At 46.7% G+C, this 19,533-nt stretch overlaps 2 protein-coding genes across 2 annotated transcripts in view; both read right to left on the minus strand.

Moving 5' to 3' along the window:
- The window catches only part of usp6nl (USP6 N-terminal like), a 32,828-nt gene extending 25,426 nt beyond the window's left edge, over positions 1-7,402 (minus strand). The window contains exon 1 of the mRNA XM_060039093.1: positions 6,672-7,402. Coding sequence (XP_059895076.1) covers positions 6,672-6,741 — 70 coding nt within the window. The 5' untranslated portion in view covers positions 6,742-7,402. The remainder of the gene's footprint in view (positions 1-6,671) is intronic.
- A 1,610-nt stretch (positions 7,403-9,012) lies between these two features.
- Positions 9,013-19,533, minus strand: part of atp5f1c (ATP synthase F1 subunit gamma) — a 341,300-nt gene continuing 330,779 nt past the window's right edge. The window contains exon 9 of the mRNA XM_060038381.1: positions 9,013-9,023. Within this exon, the coding sequence (XP_059894364.1) occupies positions 9,020-9,023 (4 nt within the window). The 3' untranslated portion in view covers positions 9,013-9,019. The remainder of the gene's footprint in view (positions 9,024-19,533) is intronic.

Raw genomic sequence — 19,533 nt, forward strand, 5'->3', positions numbered from 1 at the left:
CTGAAGCGGAACCGAGGGTGTCTCTCCCTGGTGCCCCTCGATGACACACAAGCGCGAGGGAGAGAGACAGATAGGGTATTGGAGGGAGATAAACAAAGAGAGAGAGCGAGAGAGAGCGAGAGAGAGAAAGAGAAGTGAGATAAGTTGTGTGTCAGTGTCAAGGGCTCTTTGCACTAACAATGCTTCCGTTTGTCAAACCCAATTCAGAACAGAGGCAGAGAGAAAAACAAGATGGGGAGGGTGAGAAGATGTGTGTATGTGTGTATGACGGAGATAAATAGACACAGAGAACTACAGAGATACAGAAAGCTACAGAGAGAGAGAGACATAAAGCTACACGCAGATATCAAAAGAGAGACAGATTGAGGCAGAGAGAGGCAGAGAGACAGAGACCGAGAGGAAGGGAGAGAGAGAGACTAGACCACGTTGACTTCAGGAGCCAGGCTGTCCCACTCACAACATTCCACACCCAAACACAAACAAAACAACAACAGGCCTCATTGAAGACATCAGAAAGAACAGAGTGAGAGTGAGAGTGAGAGTGAGAGAGAGAGAGAGACAGAGACAGAGACAGAGAGTCACAGATGTAGAGAGAAGAGTTAAACAGGGAGAGGCAAAGGATAGGGGTGGGGGGAGACTGCATGTGAGGGGAATTAAATGCATGGAGGGGGTGGGGTGAGGGGGAGGGGGCAGACGATGACATCTTCATGATAAACAGCACCCATTAAAGCACCATTATGAGACGGACGTGGCCTTGCATGACGAGTTGCATCGATATAGCCTATCTGACGTGTGCTGGGGGGACAGAGAGAGACAGAAGGAAAGTGTTTGTGTGTACGCGGTTTGGTGGTGGGGTGTGTGTGTGTGTGTGTGTGTGTGTGTGTGTGTGTGTGTGTGTGTGTGTGTGTGTGTGTGTGTGTGTGTGTGTTCCATTGTTATGACGACCAGTGGTCAAAGTTGTGCTGTTGCTGATTACCATTTCTTCTGATGATTATCATCTTTTATGTTATGTTTTGAGAATAAATAAACCAAATATCCCCTAGAAAGTGACATAGAGACTGAAATATTTTGGTGCGATTTAGTTTAAGTTGCCTTTAAGATATTCTTAAATGCAGCCCTGGGGAATTTTATGTAAAAATTAACCTTTGTCGAAAAAGCAACTTTGCTTGCAACAACTAATGAATCATGTATATTATCATATTTGAATGGGCTCCAGATTATAACCCACATGGGATAACATGTGGTCCGGGGGCCACCGGGGACCGAGTCCTTTCACTGCAGTCCTCTGGTTTGAGGATCAATTCAACTTCATGAAGACAATTTAAGTTCACTCCAACTGTTTTCACAGACACAGAACACAGAGTGAGAGAGTGAGAGAGTGAGAGAGTGAGAGAGTGAGAGAGTGAGAGAGTGAGAGAGTGAGAGAGAGAGAGAGAGAGAGAGAGAGAGAGAGAGTGACAGAGAGAAGGAGAGAGAGCCAGACTTGAGACAGGAACAGGGTAAGTATCAAAGTAAGTATCAAACTAGTAAGGCTGTGGCCCAGATACGGATATACTGCAGCCTTTCATTAGCACGAGTTCTCCCTGGAGATCATTAATACCAATGTGGCTACCTCAACCAGCATTGTACCTATGTGGTCTTCATTTAAAAGAACAGTAGGCGACTGGATTTGCTATCCTGAGACCAGAGCTAAAACACCGGTGATGCAAGGGAGGAACTGTCATCAACTGATCCTTAATGGCTGAACAAGGACATATATTTAAATTATATTTGCTCACTGCTTATGACTGGTGACGTGATTTTGCATTCACAAGAGTTTTGACACGCCCACTGTGTGTGTACAGTGCGTAATGTCCGTTATTGGTCAACCATTGCACGTTACGTGTTGAGACCGGTTTGTGAAAAAACACACACACACAAACTCAATCACTCAGACATTCCCACCCACACACACCTATTTGACTCACAGAGGGTGATAAAATATACTCTGAACTGGGCAACCCCACTGTATGCTAGCGGTCTTTGCTTGCAACAGTGGTCAGAGTCTGACAGATAACGTTGTCACACTTCCGAGAAGGGGTAACACTATACTTTTGATTGCCGTTTTACCATCAAAAAATTTAGGCTACATGAACAAGATTAAGCTACAATATAAAAAATATAACTTTTCCCACTTTAAGAATTCATTGCACAACCGTAAAACAGAAAGCACATTGCAACTCCCTCTGGGTCGGTGAAGGACATGTCCCATGATGGTTCAAATGCTAACAAAAAGACTGCCAAAGAACACAACTAAAAACTGAAAATACCAGGCTGTTGATATGAATCTTCTGAGAGTTGATCGGATGGTCCAGAACAGAAAACCCAACAAACTACTACTTACAAACGGTTATTTGAACATAAATATCAGTCCGATAACAGTCCGTACAAATTAGGTTAGATCCCTGGGACAAAGATCAGATGTTAAATATATTTGGAAATATATCAAAAAAACATCTCAGATAGCTTGTTTATAAAACAAAGACCCATTAAATATAGAAAATAATAAAGTTATTTATCTTCATACTATTGGATTTACGCCAATATTACCGGTCAATACTTTCCAATAACCTATTTTATTTGTCTGTGTTTCTAAAATATTCACCCTGAACTCTTTTGGCAATAAAACTAAACCAGAAACGAAGATTAGCTTCTGCAAGACAAGCGCAGTCACAGCCCATTCATAAGTGTATCACCCATGTACACACGCTAGGTAATGTGGGCCTCATAGATAATGGGTAGCGCAAACATACAATAAAAAAACCAAAAACATAATAAATAAGGGACTGAATAAATCAGAAACAGCCTTCAATCTAATGCTCAACGCACACACTACGAAAACCAAACTAAGCAGTCATAAAATAAAAGAGAAGTTGTCCTAAGCACTTGGCTGACACACATCATTTGAATAATTGAGTGAGCATGGCCTTCCACTGCCAGGAGAGAGAAGGAGAGAGAGACAGAGAGACCAAGACAGAGAACCATTTTAATAATGCAGAGCACAGACATTAAGCTGCTGAGAAGTGAACAGAAGAAAATTGAAGAGCAGGATAAAATGAAAAGAAAGGGAGAAAAAGTGACAAGATGACAAGACACACGAAGAATTGGAAAGGAGAAACGTAGTGACCGATTGAATACTAAGAGAGGAGTGTGAGGAGAAGGGGCGAGGAGAGTAGAGGGGCGAGAGGAGAGAGGAAAGAAGAGGTGATATGAGACAAGAAAGTAGGGAAGAGAGATTTGGTTGGCTGCAGGTTTGGCAGGGGACTGGAGGAGCCTCTCTCTCTCTCTCTCTCTCTCTCTCTCTCTCTCTCTCTCTCTCTCTCTCTCTCTCTCTCTCTCTCTCTCTCTCTCTCTCTCTCTCTCTCTCTCTCTCTCTCTCTCTCTCTCTCTCTCTCTCTCTCTCTCTCTCTCTCTCTCTCTCTCTCTCCCTCTCTCTCCCTCTCTCTCCCTCTCTCTCTCTCCCTCCCTCTCTCCCTCTCTCTCTCCTCCCCCCGACCACAAGAGAGAGACCACTGGACCTTGGGGGACTCAATGGAGCGGAGCGTCCACTTCTTCTAATGGTATAATAGTAATCCTAGAGGTGGGCAGGACTGTCACGTCAGTGTTTCAGTGTCCCAGCCGTCACAGAAGGTAGTTTCTTTATATCCTTGGAGGTTTGTGCCTACAATGTGATCTTTCCCTATAAAAGTTATGAACAGTTTTTTTCAAATGCTGACCGTGTGTCTTCCCGTGGATCACACTCCATTAAACCAAACGCTCTGCCTCCATGTAATGTCTTACGAGAAACACGTTTTCATCACCAGCCCAAAAAGCTTGTGGGTTCGATCCCCCAATGTCCAGAGCTTGGACATTGGTCTGCGAGTTGCTTTGGAAAAGGGAGTGCTCACCGACTGTATGAGTAATAAAGCCTAGTAATATAGAGTAGTATAGTTAGTAATACCGGTCAATAAACGGTTGTTGATCAAATAACGGCGGCTGGCCTCAAACCAACGCCAGGCCAACCTCGATGTACAATCCTTGATCTCGGATAACAAACTCTCTGTCTCTACTACAGAAAAATTATTAACAGAGACCATTTATCCCCATCAGAGGTGTCGTTACTATCAAGTGAGCGCATTGGCAATATTCCGAAATATCCTGTATCAGTCAGGCTCGAACACACTCACAAACAATGGCACACACACACACACACACACACACAAAAGCACACTGACACAAGCGCACACACAAGAGCTGACACTTGCGCACCATGGCCCCTGTGAGTCAGAGCTGCCCAGCGTGCGCGGGAGCAGCATGGAGGCCTGCGACCAGAGGACCCTTCATGCCCCTTCTCCATCGAGTTAAGACGGAGCTTATTCTTTCATTAGATTATTCTTTCATTAGATTGCGCAGCGAGCAAATGTCAGGGGATGAGAGAAAAATCACTAAAAATACAAAACAAAGAGTGCCACTGAAAGCAAAGTGCACACACAAATGCACATAGACACACACACACACACACACACACACACACACACACACACACACACACACACACACACAATCAGCACACACACACGCACAGTCACAATCAGCACACAATCAACTCAATCTTGTCTTAAGGATGTGGAGGAGGAGGAGGAAGAGATGAGGCGGGGGTGGTGATGATCGATACAGGATTTCAAACTCTCCTCACTCAGTTTGAGTAGCCCTCGCCATTGTCAGTGATTACGCTTGTGTGTCGTCAAAAGTCTAACTCGGACAAAGTGGTCGAGAGAGAGAGAGAGAGAGAGACAGAGAGATACACTGAGAGAAAGAGACAGAGACAGAGGGAGACAGAGGGAGACAGAGAGACAGAGACAGAGACAGAGAGAGAGAGAGAGAGAGAGAAACAGACACAGAGAGAGACAGAGGTAAAATGAGTGACCGAGAGAGAGATAGACACAGAGAGAGAGAGAGAATCGATGTGTTTACAAACAACACAAATAACAGTAAGAGGATATGAACGCACACATAAAGAAATCCATTACAGATCCGGTTATGGTAGAACCCCAAGAGACCAACTGATGGATAAACTGTTGTAATTCGGTTAAATAAGTCGAAAGAACAGATTGATAAGCAGGGGCTGGTTTGGAGTTTTATTGCCACGAGTACGGCTGAATGAAATGGGTAGATCGAATCATCCTTGTAAAATTTGATGCCATCATCATGTGCCAACAAAAGTGTCGGGAGAGAGCCATCACGCTAACACCAGCTAGTGCCAAGACTAGCGAGTGTTAACGCTAGCTAGTGCTGCACAGAGGCCTCAGTGTTAGGCTTTGTTCACGCTAGCTAGCATTAGCGCTGGGAGGAAGGGCTTGTGAAACTGATTGTCACAAAGAAAACCCAAACTAATTATAACAAGCCAAGAGCAAGTCCTTGAGCAGCAGTAGTAGTGCCACGTTTCGCATAAAGAAAATTTGTTTCCACAAAGGCTAGCCCGGCCCCCTCGCCAGACCTTAATGGGATACTAAAAAGGGCCGTCCGTGTGGGGGAAAAGACGGACGGAAATGTCAGAAGGACACATTAAAATCCACTTTAAATATATTTAGCAGAATCCCCCCCCCCCCCGATTTTGGATTAATGATCATTGACATAATTCATTATGAATTCATTATTTATTATCATTATTATTATAGGTGTTGGGGTGTTGAACATCATTAAAGCAACAACTCACCCCTTGTTTCACCTCGTTAACATGGAAATGCAAATGAAGCTGGAAATGAGTGTGTGTGTGTCTGTGTGTGTCTGTGTCTGTGTGTGTGTGAATCTGTGTGTGTGTGTGTGTGTGCATGACATGTGTGAGCTGGCTGTTCTATTTCAAGAGCAACGGAGTGTAAAGTTGACAATCTGTGGTTCGACTTCCTCTGGCGCTGCGGAGACTTGGAAACACTTGCGATTAAAATACGCCACGGTAAAAAAGCTGAACAAATATAAAACACCTCAGGAGAAAATGGTGGACAGGCTCGGTGTGACCCAATCAGGAGCAAGGACAGCGTCAGGGTTCAAAGGGTGAACGCCCAATGGCCCCGCCCCCCCGGGGACTTGCAATTGGTCTCTCGACTCGTCACTCCACATGGTGCAAAACTCAGTGACAAGGGCCACCCACATGCACACACATAAGACATGCCCCTAGAGTGAGGGCAACACGCACACACACACGCACACACACACAGGGCTATGCCAGGGGTCCTGAGCTTCGGCTGAGGGCCACCGCTGTGTTGGTTCAGCCAAAGGAGAACCGGTGTCGCCGTGAGTCCTCAATGACAAACCGCACCACAAACAGCAGACCACACACACACACACACACACACACACACACACACACACACACACACACACACACACACACACACACACACACACACACACACACACACACACACACACACACACACACACACACACTCTCTACGGTCAAGCATGTCTGACAGCAAAATAGCATCAAAGCCGCTTGGTGAAGATGCACAGAGACACGGATGCGCACTCACACACACTCTACGTTCATCCAAGCGTGTCCGATCCATCATAGTAGCATGACAGCCGTTTTGTGACTGTGTACACACACACACACACACACACACACACACACACACACACACACACACACACACCTCCGAATCTGGCAGCCGCCCGGCGTCTGGACGGAGACACCAGCTCCTTGACGATCTGAAACACCTGCATGCTCCCTGGGGGGCCGGCGGGTGGTGGGGGGGGGGGTGGGGGAGTGACAATCTGCCTCCCGGCAGTTGAAAGCAAGAAGCAGGAAAAAAATAAAGGCTCCCACTTTTTTGTCCTTTCACACTGCCCAGCGGCTCAATTCCTCGTCGTCGTCCTCCTCCTCCTCTTCCTCTTCGTCCTCCTCAGCCCTCCCCCGCCTCCCCCTCTTCCGCCACCGCACTCATCCTCCGATCCCTGGACCGCCGCGCCTCCGGGCTGCTCCTGTGTAACAGGTGTCATACGGCATGGATCGGGATTGGGGGGGGGGCGTGGTGTAGGGTGGGGAGTAGGGTACCTGGGTCAGTACAGGTCTCCCCTCTACCTCCCCACAGCACCTGCAGTGGCCTCGGTGAAGTCCTGGTGGGGGTGGCGGTGGTGGTTGGTGGTGGTGGCGGTGGCTGCGGCCAAACACCACGTTTACCGGCGCACGCTCGGATGACCTCAGTTGCCACGGCAGCCCATCCCGCTTCCCGCGTCTTTGCCGCTTCCCCGCTGCTCTCGGCCAATCACTCTAGCTCCCCCTCCCTCTCACCACTCTGCAAGCGGCAGCAGGAGGACTTCAGAAGGCAGATGAGTGCTCACACACTCTCCCTCCCTCTCTCTCCGTCTCTCTCTCCGTCTCTCTGTTCCGACATCCCCCCCCTCCAACCCTCCTGAGCACCACACTCCCAGATGTTCAGAGGTCCCCCATGTCTCTCTCTCTCTCTCTCTCTCTCTCTCTCTCTCTCTCTCTCTCTCTCTCTCTCTATATCTCTCTCGCTCTCTCGCTCTCTCTCGCCTGTTCACGGTTGCCGTGGCGAGACAGCAAGAGAACGGGACTTGGCAGAAAAAAACAAAAAACGCAGACGACAGCCCCCCCCCCCCCCGCGACCCCCACCACTCTACCTCCGTGATGAACACTTGACCAGCTGGGAACGGGGACGCGACTCCAGGCAAAGATCACCTCTGTTCGTTGGCTCACGCTCAAGAGAACGCCGTAACACACGTCCACCGGCAGCGCTGCTCAGCAGAAGTGAGAGTGAGAGAGTATGTGTGTGAGCGTGTGTGTGTGTGAGGGTGTGTGTCTTAGAGAGTGTGTGTTTTCGAGCCACTGTTCTCGGCTGGAGAGCACTCACACACTTTCCGCTTGACAGCGAAACACACATGAGGAAATAAGAGAGCGGGGATGAGCGATTCTCTTGATGAACAGCGGGAGGAAACGGACTCTCTCTCGCTCGCTCTCTCCATCTGTGTCTCGTACTGCTTTCTCGTCCTGTTCTCTGCCTCTTTATCTCCCCCTCCTTTCTCTTTCTCTCTCACCCCCTCTAGCTACCTCTCTTTTCCTCTGGTCCGCGACTGCAGCGGCAGAGATAGAAAGGCATATATATATATATTTTTTTTTATCTGCTTTCAAGAAGCAGCAGAAGGCAGTGACTATAGCCAAATGGTTATTTTAAACTTTACAACGGATCCCTTGCGCTCACTCTTCCAAAGACGAACAGTTTGGGCAACTGTTCGACTACAGTGTGCCGCTTAATGATGGAAATCTGATGGATTTGAAGGCTGGACGGCTCTGAAAGTGTCCGGCTCTGAATGTGTCCAAACGACACATCAGCCACTTCCTTTTCATCCAGTTTACAAACGATCGGGAGATGAAGTTAACCGGCATGCTATAATAATTTCAAATATATAAGGTAAACGGGTTCCTACACAGAGAGTGTGGTTACCACTCAAGATCTTGCAATTGAGGCAAAGTGAGAGAGAAGTGACCCCGGGTTCTCCGAGTATGTCCGTGTTCCCCTCACCTAACGTCGTAGGAAAAATAATCATATAATGCCACCATGCCACCTAAGCGGTCCAGGGGCCGTTGGAATGCACCGAGTCAGTTAGAAGAAGAAGCATCCCCCCACCACCCCTCCCTCTGTCCTCCCCATCACGGGCAGCGTGGCCGCCTGCAGATACAGATCAGTCAGAGTGTAGAGAGGTGGGGCTGGGGAGCCTATGAGACATTGATCGGGTCTCTCGCTCTCTCTCTCTCGCTCTCTCTCTCTCGCTCTCTCTCGGTTATTCCACTTCCTCTTCTGTTGCCCTTTGAGATTCTCTGGTGTGCACGCCTCTCAATGCCGATTGTTCACATGTCTTGCAGGCTCAGTTTCATGCTCCATCTTTTTTGCTTATCCTTTAATCCAATTATTCATTTGAAAATTGTGTCATCTTTGATGCACAAGTACACACAGACACGCACAAAAGCTCACAGTCCAGTTTATATAAATGTGCTTGAAGCTTCCTGAGGCACAAAGCCAGTAGGCCCAATTAATGCATCTTTGCTGGACGCACCTAGCTGCACGGTTGCTATGCTTTGGAACCACTGTTGCTAGGCTGGGACCCCATACCGGTTTTGGACCTTTAAAATAAATCAAAACATGCATCAGCGCACGCGCGCGCGCACACACACACACACACACACACACACACACACACACACACACACACACACACACACACACACACACACACACACACACACACACACACACACACACACACACACACACACACACACACACACACACACACGTGCATTGGGTTGTGTATTCATTTAGAAAGCACTACCTTGTCTGCAGTTTGCAGAACAAACGGCGCTGCCCATGGATCAACAACTACAGTAAGCTACACTACAGAGCCTGTTCAGGGCTGAGTTATGTGCAGGAAGTTTATTAGGGAGAGGCACACACGCACATGCACGCACAAAAACCACCAAAAGTATGCCAAACAGAAGGAATGATCGAGGGAATTACAGCAGATACAGAGAATCAAACAGATAGAGAACGAGAGAGCTATAGAATGAGAAACACACGAGAGAGAGAGAGAGAGAGAGAGAGAGAGAGAGAGAGAGAGAGAGAGAGAGAGAGAGAGAGAGAGAGAGAGAGAGAGAGAGACCTGCAGAGATTTGGATCGCTCTACTGTCAACATGGCGAAGATAGAGAGAGAGTGGATAGCGCCCGAGACTCTCATCCAGGCTCACAAATCACACCAGCATGCAGTTCAGCCCGGGTCGAGACTCGAGCCCCGCCACGCCCACTTCAGATCAGAGGCCTCAGGGCCCTGCCAACGAACGGCCCCGCAACACTCAGGTGTTGTATGGAAACTGTCAGGTATCGGCAGCCAAGAGGTAGCCAACGTGTCACATTTTTGATAGCAGTACTTAAAGGGCTAAACCCAGTGGTGAGTTCTGGGGAAAAATGTTTTCTCAATGTTTCCTTGCACAGCTCAGGCAGCATCACGAATCCAAAAAACATGGTCCTATTGAAATCCCTTGTTTTTCCAACCTCAAAATCATCTCCATCAGCTTGAACCATCAAATGAAAAACTAAACAAAACAGGATTTTTATTACGACATTTTTTGATAGTTTCTTATTGGCAGTCTGGGTGGCAGTTGTAATAACTTCTTTATTCAAGGTAAACAACATAAAGTCTCTCTCTCTTTCTCTCAGAATGCTATATTCATTAAGTCTGAACACAATTCTCTCTCCCTCTCGATTCCATTGGGTGGACATAAAAGGTCTCAACGTCATGTTTGAGGATGGAGGGCTGGGTGGGGAGGGCAGTGACGGTGTCTGGTTGAGTCAAGCCACTGATTGCTTTTCTGGACTTTGGATTTTCCCACATCTCATAACATGGTTTTCAGAGTGCCAATGAGACCGCCCCTTAGGTACAAATGCACGTTATTCATGCACCACACTAATATCTACCTCCACTAACTCCAACAGCACCCCACTGTGGTGACCCTGTCTAGGGGCAGGGGGGAGAGTAAAAGAGAGAGGCCTAGTGTATAAAAAGAAAAAAAGATGGCGTGCATCGAGAGACGTGCTGGAGCTTGAAGAGATGGACCCGAGTGTCTCAGAGAGAGAGAGTGAGAGATCTTTTCCTTTCTCCGGAGAGATTACGCCGGTCTGTCTCAATCTCAATCTCTCTCTCTCCCTCTCCCTCTCCTATCTTCCCTACCTCCTTCCTTCCTTCCTTTCTCCCTCCCTCCCACATCCTGGCAGGGGGCCACTCACGCACAGGGCAACATAGCCCAATCACAGTGACAGCGCTGTGCTTTGTCACACTTCCCCCTCCCCCACCCCACCGTTGCGTTCTCCAAGTGTTGGCCTTCATATTTTTTATTCATAATTTGTGTGTGTTTGTGTTTCCCTGGCCGGTCGGGAGTCAGACCTCAGCGTTCCCGAATCCCCTGGCAGGGGGGGTCCACTTTCAAGCACTGTGTTCCAAATACCTTTCCGGGCGGTAACTTTCCCGTATTTACTGAAACTCAAAACACATCCTCGTTGACTCACACGTATCCCCTTTAGAAAGAGCCCTGTGTGGATCACTACAATCCACGCCTTCAAATAATCTTGGAGACTATCCCCCCCCAGGGCCAGGACAATGACCAGCACACATGCACGCAGCCACACACACACACACACACAGTCATTGAAACACCCTGGACCTCTCACCTCCATGGTTAACTGGCTGAGTGAGCATTTCCAACAGACTAGGTTGGGGCAGGAATGTGGTGTGTGTGTGTGTGTGTGTGTGTGTGTGTGTGTGTCCTTTAGACTCTCGAAACTAAAAAAACTTGAAAACGAACATCATAAACCAAACCAAAACTTAAAATGTTCAAGAAGTGAAACCAGACTAACCCGCTTTCAAACTTGACAACAAAAAAAGTCAAACCTAAAATACAACTAAAAACGAATGAAAACTGCACAGCTATAATCAACGTGCTCCTTACACAGTGACCCCCTCCCCTCACACAAGCTTACAGAAGCACATGCCATAGTTAATTCACACATCACACGGTCAACTCAATTAGGGTGTATTTGCTTTTTTTTCCTTTTATTTTCTTCTGCATTGTCTCGTTGTCTCAGTCAGTTACCAGTACCCAAGTGGGTGTATGGATACGAGTATTTCTCAGCCGGAGGAAAATGTTGTAATCGATGGCTGATCCAAAAGACGTTAGTTACCGAGGGAGAGTGATGAATTTCACAGAGTCCTGCAGAGTGAGCGCATGCTCAGTAACATCTCCTTGCTCTAAAGTACATTCGGGTCATTGTTGAGGCAGGACCCTATTTGAACACTGCATGCTCATGCATTATCTGCCTCAGTAGGTAATCTACAGCGCCCCTCAGATAAAGCCATTCATCGCTTTTGCCACTTATTTCCGTTATGGTCCCAGGAAACACAATGGTTAAGGTTGTCATAGATGTTGTTGTGCTTTGAACATATTTTAATGCAAAGGCATATTCATATCAAGAATACCATTTAATTTGAACATATTTATTTTTATGTGAAACGGCGAACATAAAATACAAAAGACAATTAAATGTCTGCCTTCAGGCGCATCATGCTGAGCCATCAGAGTAGTAGTAGATTAGCACTTGAGCCTAGCTTTGGTTTTGATTATCAGCCAGTACTCTGGGTCAATAGACTATGGGCTTGATTCTGTCTAGGGAAGCTCTGCGCTGGGAAGGCACTGGTCTGGTGAAGGTCAATGTTGGGATCCATTTCCCTGTGTTTACTGGGAGATGTAATCATATCCATTTAGCTAGCCACTTCCTTCCTGGAACCTTGTTCTCCTACTCTCCCCCTGACACACACACATGGATACACATGCATGCATGCATACACGCACACACTGACACACCAACACACACAGGATGGTGGTTTTCGTCATGTCATCACTAACATTAGGGCACTGAGGCATCAAGTAGGCCCACCGCACATGAATATGTAAGGAGAGACCACGTGAATAACTGCACTGTTTCAGTCCAGTATTGAACATGCTAGGTGAAAATTACCAACAATTTAAGAGTGATAACTTTACAGCCTTAGGTTGGTAGGAGGGAGTAAAAGAGAGACATAGATGGGATTAAAAGATGTTGGAACGGACAGTATTTTAGTTGGTTCACTCCCGAGTTTGAATAAACTTTGACACCTAGGACCGGCGTTGAATCCATTTTTTTTTCCACCAATTCGTCAGTGAAGAGGAGATTCTGTGTTCAAATTGTTTCCTGAAACTCATGTTTACATCGGAGGAAACGATTCCCCTGCTCTCCCTCCCTCTCTCACTTCCTACCATAAGCTAGGTAGGACCTAAACAATGTACGCTGTGTATAATGTTCCTCAGTCAAAACAAGCAACACAACTAAATGAATCCTGTGTTACAGGACTACAAGTTCCAAGTTTACCTCCAAAGTGCACTCAGGGTCACGGGACTAAAACCCAGGGGAAGTTCATTCGGCTGATAAACTTGTCCGACTTGTGTAACGAAAACCCTGCTCACGCCCTCAGGAGCTTTTCCGAATACCAATCTTTCTAATAATTACACCTGACTCATTGAGCGGTATGAGACCGTGAATGGAATAGGCTCTTTGATGTAGGCAGTGGCTTCGTACAGCATTAGTCTTCTTCAATAGTCTGGCCTGTGGACACTGATCAGCCTGGTTTGCACCTTGCCTCATCTGTGCCAGTAAGGGTCTGCTAAACTTTGCTGAGCTACCCAGTTAGCCACCTAACTCTTTGTCAAATCCCAGCAGGGGATGCCAACCAAGGGCTATGCAAAGAAGCTAATGAGCAGAGCCCAGCTACTGCTGCCACAGTATGCTAGCAAATGTTAGCAGACAAAGAGTGTGTGAGTGTGTGTGTGTGACTGTGTAAAATGGGGAGAGCAGGTAAAAAAACACTTAAAGCCCACTTCCTACACACACAATGTGCTCGACAGCAGGTAGGCTTAGTGAGACTAAAACACTCCTCATCCTCATTCAAACCCTGATCCCAAATGGCTGCGTTACTTCAGCACGACAAACAATACAAAGTGGTCTTTTGCCTACATCACACTACTATCCTTATACTCCAAGAGCAAAACCAAAAAATGCAATCAAAGTTTATTCTCTCCAATACAAAAATGTTCTATTGCATACTAATAGCTAACCGTTTTGTAACCCTCAACCCTTTCTCTCCCCTCTATCATCCGTGTCTCCGACTCCTGGGGAAATGATGTCCGAGCACAGTGAGTCATCCGCCTTCATTAGGAGACACGTACGGAAATCTGCCCCCTCCACTACTGTCACCACCACCCACATCCACCACCCTGAAACCCAAAGCCTCTCTCTGCCCCCCACCCACCCACCCACCCACCCGGGCCGGTAGGGATGGGCGCGGGGGTAATTACGGTAATTAGGTTTTCGACATCAACCGCTCATCAGTTGTCCCTCGACGCAGGGAGCGGGTCCCATCAAAAAGGTGGAAATGAATTATGGAACAGATAAAAAGTCCTACTCCCTGACGAAAGCTAGCTGTTTACCGGGCGACTTTCAGCGGGTCACATTAGACTACAATAGCTAGCGGAGATCCCTAGCATCACATTCTGTTTGTTGTCTTTTCTGTTGAATTGCTTTTGCTCTTATGGGCTGGGTTTATTTGACACATTTCGTTGGTTATCTTTTGAATATTTCTGGATTACCACTTAGGACTACAATAGGATGAAGTCAGGTGTAGGTATACAGGAAATAAAATGATACAGGCAGACTCAGAAAAAACTACAATCAGACAAATTATGTTTATTTAACCTCATTAAACATCAACCTAATACTGGTAAATAAAATACTTGAGTGAGTCCTTTGTCATTCACACACCTGCAGCTCATCAGGTGGTCCACATCAAACCAGGACCCCCATGAACAAAATAAATGCACCCACCCCCACCCCCACACACACTATGAAAGAGCGATACCATGTTTGCATCACCACGACAGTTAGAAGCAGTGTGTGTGTGTGTGTGTTGTGTGTGTGTGTGTGTGTGTGTGTGTGTGTGTGTGTGTGTGTGTGTGTGTGTGTGTGTGTGTGTGTGTGTGTGTGTGTGTGTGTGTGTGTGTGTGTGTGTGTGTGTGTGTGTGTGTGTGTGTGTGTGTGTGTGTGTGTGTGTGTGTGTGTGTGTGTGTGTGTGTGTGTGTGTGTGTGTGTGTGTGTGTGTGTGTGTGTGTGTGTGTGTGTGTGTGTGTGTGTGTGTGTGTGTGTGTGTGTGTGTGTGTGGAGGTCTCGCACACAGAAATTACCTGGATCCATCCATCACCAAATCCTCCATTATCATTAGTCACAATCAATCACTTCGGACCCTGACCGCACATCAACACACACGCACGCAAAAAAAATGTGTGCACGTCGAGGGGAGGTGTCAAGGAAACGTCCAATAATCTAGTTAAACTCCCTAGGCGGCATTGTGGCTAATCCAATCGCATCGCTCCGCCGTTAACACCTGACACACACAAGCTATGGTGTTGGAGGTGTTAGGTTGTGGTGCTGTTGCCCCAGTTACCTAGCCTTCTAAGCCACCTCCTGCTACCAGTGCACACACACACACACACACACACACACACACAAAGGCAGGAAGCACTGATAGCCTTCTGATAGTATGTGCTTATACAGGGAAGGGGGGGGGGGCAAAGCAAGGAGAAAGGTCTGAGATGGAGTACGGCCATGTAATCTTGGGCTGGGGGGTGGTGGGGGGAGGGGGGTATAAGCTCACGTGTCACCCAGCAAACAAGAAGCTGAGCTGTGCTGGGGGGGGGGGGGGGGAGAGAGGAGAAATAAAGGCTTATTTGGCAGGGTATAGGAGGCAGAGTGAGCCCACGTGACGTACACAAGCCCTACTGGGACCATGGAAGCACAGGGTGGATTCCTTATGCGTGTGAACGACATTTAGCAGAATATACTGCTGAGCCAATCAATTTCATCATATTGCGCACTCAAACACACACACACACGCACACACACACACACCATAACAGCCCCTTCTGATGAATATAATGGCATACACATACACACGTGCAACTCATACATGTGCTCGCATGGTCGCACGTGGCCAAACACACACACACACACACACACACAAACAAACACAAACACACTTCGCACTTGCATGGAACACACATACACAACCCCACACAGACACACATTCCATTACATCCACCCCTTTCCCATGATGCCTTGCGGCGTGATTGATGACTGATTGCCATGGTGAGGGGCTGCAGCATTCTCTCGCCACATGTTCCTGCCTCCACAGAGAGACAGGGATGCAGGGCGAGAGAGGCAGGGTGGGCTTGAGGTGGAGTGGGGGTGGGAGGCAGGCTGATGAAGGAGGAGAGCACTTCTCTAGCTCACTAGATAAATAACCAAGCCTACAGTCCTCTCTGCCCCTCTCACCTCCTCCACAAGCATTAGGGTGTGTGTGTGTGTGTGTGTGTGTGTGTGTGTGTGTGTGTGTGTGTGTGTGTGTGTGTGTGTGTGTGTGTGTGTGTGTGTGTGTGTGTGAGAAAAAAAAAAAGGTACTTACTCATGGTCGGAGGCCGGTGGGGGGGGGCAGGGCGTGGCCCGTAAGGGGCGGGCTTCCAGGCAGCTAGGCTTGATCTCCACTGGGCCTCTCCTACAGGCAATCATGACCTGGCCAATCAGAGCATGGAAACAACAGGTGACTCAAAGTCTTCACTCAAGGTTCATCACTTTGAATGTGTAACTTACATTTCTTTGTTTTTCTAAGTATACATTTGAATACGACGAAGGAATCCCAATGTGTGCTGGATGATTTGGGTACAGAGTGTGTCTAAAGTTTTTTAACTCGACGTAATGCCCAATTCAGATTTCTCTTTTGTTTAACAACACATAGCTCGGACTCAATGTTTGTCTCCCCTGATCACACAGGCGTTAAATGGCCTGAGATCAGATCTAGAAACCTGTATCCAAACGACCCGATCGGTTTTCCAAATATCATGTTTCATGTTGCGCATGCTGTTCCTCACACTTGTGGGTCACATGTAGACAAAACTCACATCTGAAAGGCACATTCTGGCCTGCAATGTGCAAAATGGCGTGTCATGGTAATGTAGGTGGTGCCATTTCAACATATTTAGGTGTAATGGTGAACCAGATCATGATTTTATTTAAATATATAGGAGAGAGAAAACTCAAACTACACAGTGTCAGTAAGAGACGTATATAGAAACGTAAACCTTTTAAATCCACAACTCCGTATGCATGGCTGTCCCTATCCAACATGAATGGTGTTCTGCCTCCACAACAGAATCACTTCCTATTGCCACACATACACACACACTTAATTGAAGATGTGACCATGGCCATTATCGTCTTTATGGGTCTTTAAATAGAAGGGTACAACGAGCGGGTGGCCAGCCATCAAAGAGTGTGTGCGTACCTCTAAGTGCATGTGTATGAATGAATGAGTTTCACATGCTAACGCATCCATCCATCTCTAGGAGGGAGCTGAGCCCATGGGCCTAAATAACAGTGATCTGGTGATGGTGTGGTGTAATGATGGGTTACACACACACACAGTGTGTGTGTGTGTGTGTGTGTGTGTGTGTGTGTGTGTGTGTGTGTGTGTGTGTGTGTGTGTGTGTGTGTGTGTGTGTGTGTGTGTGTGTGTGTGTGTGTGTGTCCCAGAGGGAGGAGATGCTTCAATAGCCTCCAGGTGCATCATCATAGGTGCGGCCAGTAAACAACAACAAAATAGTTTGTAGACCATATGGCTAAAAATAGAATATTGTTATTTGTTTTATAGATACTGACATAGGAGTATTGCGATACCTTTTAAGTCTAAATTTGTAAACCTTTTGAAGTGGTAAAGGGGCTGTCATAGATTTATGGAATGTTAAGCCCTTTGTCATCTTAACTGTGATTATGGGGCTAGACAAATACAATTGAATTAAGGGAATGTTTACTTGTATTGCCAACACAATATCGGTGTGTCATGTCCAGCACTCCGATTTTCTACTGTTGGTCATTGCTAGAAAGTAATGATTGGGCTGGAGTTCAACATTATGCACAAATTTCCTGAAGTCGCCCTTCATCTGTTTCGTATTTGACAATGTTATTCATTTGTTATTTTAACTAAATATGCAACGGCCAGCCTAGCTTAAAAGAAAACCACTGCAGAATCTTACTGGGGCAAGATTCTGCAGTGCCCATAATCTTGCCCATTCAAAGATAATACTGCTATCCTCTTTTAATGGGCAATACTGAATAAAAGGGATTCCGTAATATATTGATTATGGTACAATCATATATACGATATCTATCGTATATATGATAGATAATTTAATCAATATGAATCATTAATTGAAGGATCAGTGTTTGTGATTATAGGTCATTTGCAGTATTATATTTAGGAAATGTAGTGTCTTCTTGCATAACAGACACAAACTGTTTGATGTGCATCAAAGTCCTGCTTGAAAGTAGTTTGGAAGACTTAAAGAACACATCTTTGAAAAGGGATGAACTGGCGGGATGCTGAAAACTCATAAAAAAAGACCTGCGTACGCACACACACACACACACACACACACACACACACACACACACACACACACACACACACACACACACACACACACACACACACACACACACACACACACACACACACACACACACACACACACCATTTACTTATGTTTGGGCCAGCTAGCTTGCATTGACATGGATCGAGAGATCGAAATATAGTGCGGGAAGAAGAAAGAGAGAGAGAGGGATAGTGCGTGAGAGAGAAGAATGTACTGTGCCAGGGGGTCACAAGTGGCCAGAACACACACTTGCACCAGCATCTGTTGGCCAGCTACTGAAGTACTGGAATTTAGAAACCTTGTGTGTGTGTGTGTGTGTGTGCGTGGTTGAGACACTTGGTTGGTGAGTCGAATACATCTGGTGTGAGTGTGTGCAGCAGTAGTACGTGGAATTTAAGCTTTGCCTCTTGAAATCAGTTTCAAGTAAACCTTGTTCAGCTGACATATAGGACTGCACATTTATTGTCAAACAAGTGTTTGACTTTGGCGGTTTATGGGCGCGTGACGTAGTATACCAGGTATACAAACAAACCACTCTCGCTAACCTTTTCATAGAGACACTATTTGGAGACCACTAACCTGGTCAACTGAACAATGTGGCCTTTCATTGTGGCTGTAACACACACACACACACACACACACACACACACACACACACACACACACACACACACACACACACACACACACACACACACACACACACACACACACACACCATGTGTGGACTATATCCTAGCATCACAGAGCAAAACCAGGTAAAATAATGACATGGGATGGCTAGATGAGGAGATGAAGAGAAGGAAGGAGAGCACAACGAGGAAAGACGAGCTCACCGATGGTAGTTGACCCGAAGGTATCCGTTTCCATGCTGCCAGCAGTGGACCAGAGAGCTTGGACAACATTCACCATTCCTCCTTACTGTGTTGGGTTATTAAGCTAATGCAAGGTTTAGTAGAATGACTGAGTAAGCGTAAATAGTGTGTAGCAGTGCAGTTTCACCAGGGGGATGTCTCCCTGGGTAAGGATCTATGTGTGAGTTATATGGTGGAGAATATAGCCCTGCGAAGAATGAACGGCTGTTGATGAAAGATGATGTACATTATAATGTGCCGCATTAGGGCACGTTATTGTACAGCAGCCCGGCAGTAGTATACCAAGTAGAGGAGTTGGGACAATGCAGGGCTGAGAAAAGCAACTCTGCAACCACCGATGACAACAACGCAGCAGCAGCAATAACACCATAGCTCCAAATAAATAAAACACACTTAAACTAAATATTATAGTCAAACATGACCAGAAATAAACACCAACCACCCTCCGATAAGAAGCACGGGTGTTCATATTGTGTGGGGTTCCTTTTAAACCTTAGCAAA

Source organism: Gadus macrocephalus, chromosome 19 (genome assembly GCF_031168955.1).
Source record: "Gadus macrocephalus chromosome 19, ASM3116895v1".
NCBI lineage: Eukaryota > Metazoa > Chordata > Actinopteri > Gadiformes > Gadidae > Gadus > Gadus macrocephalus.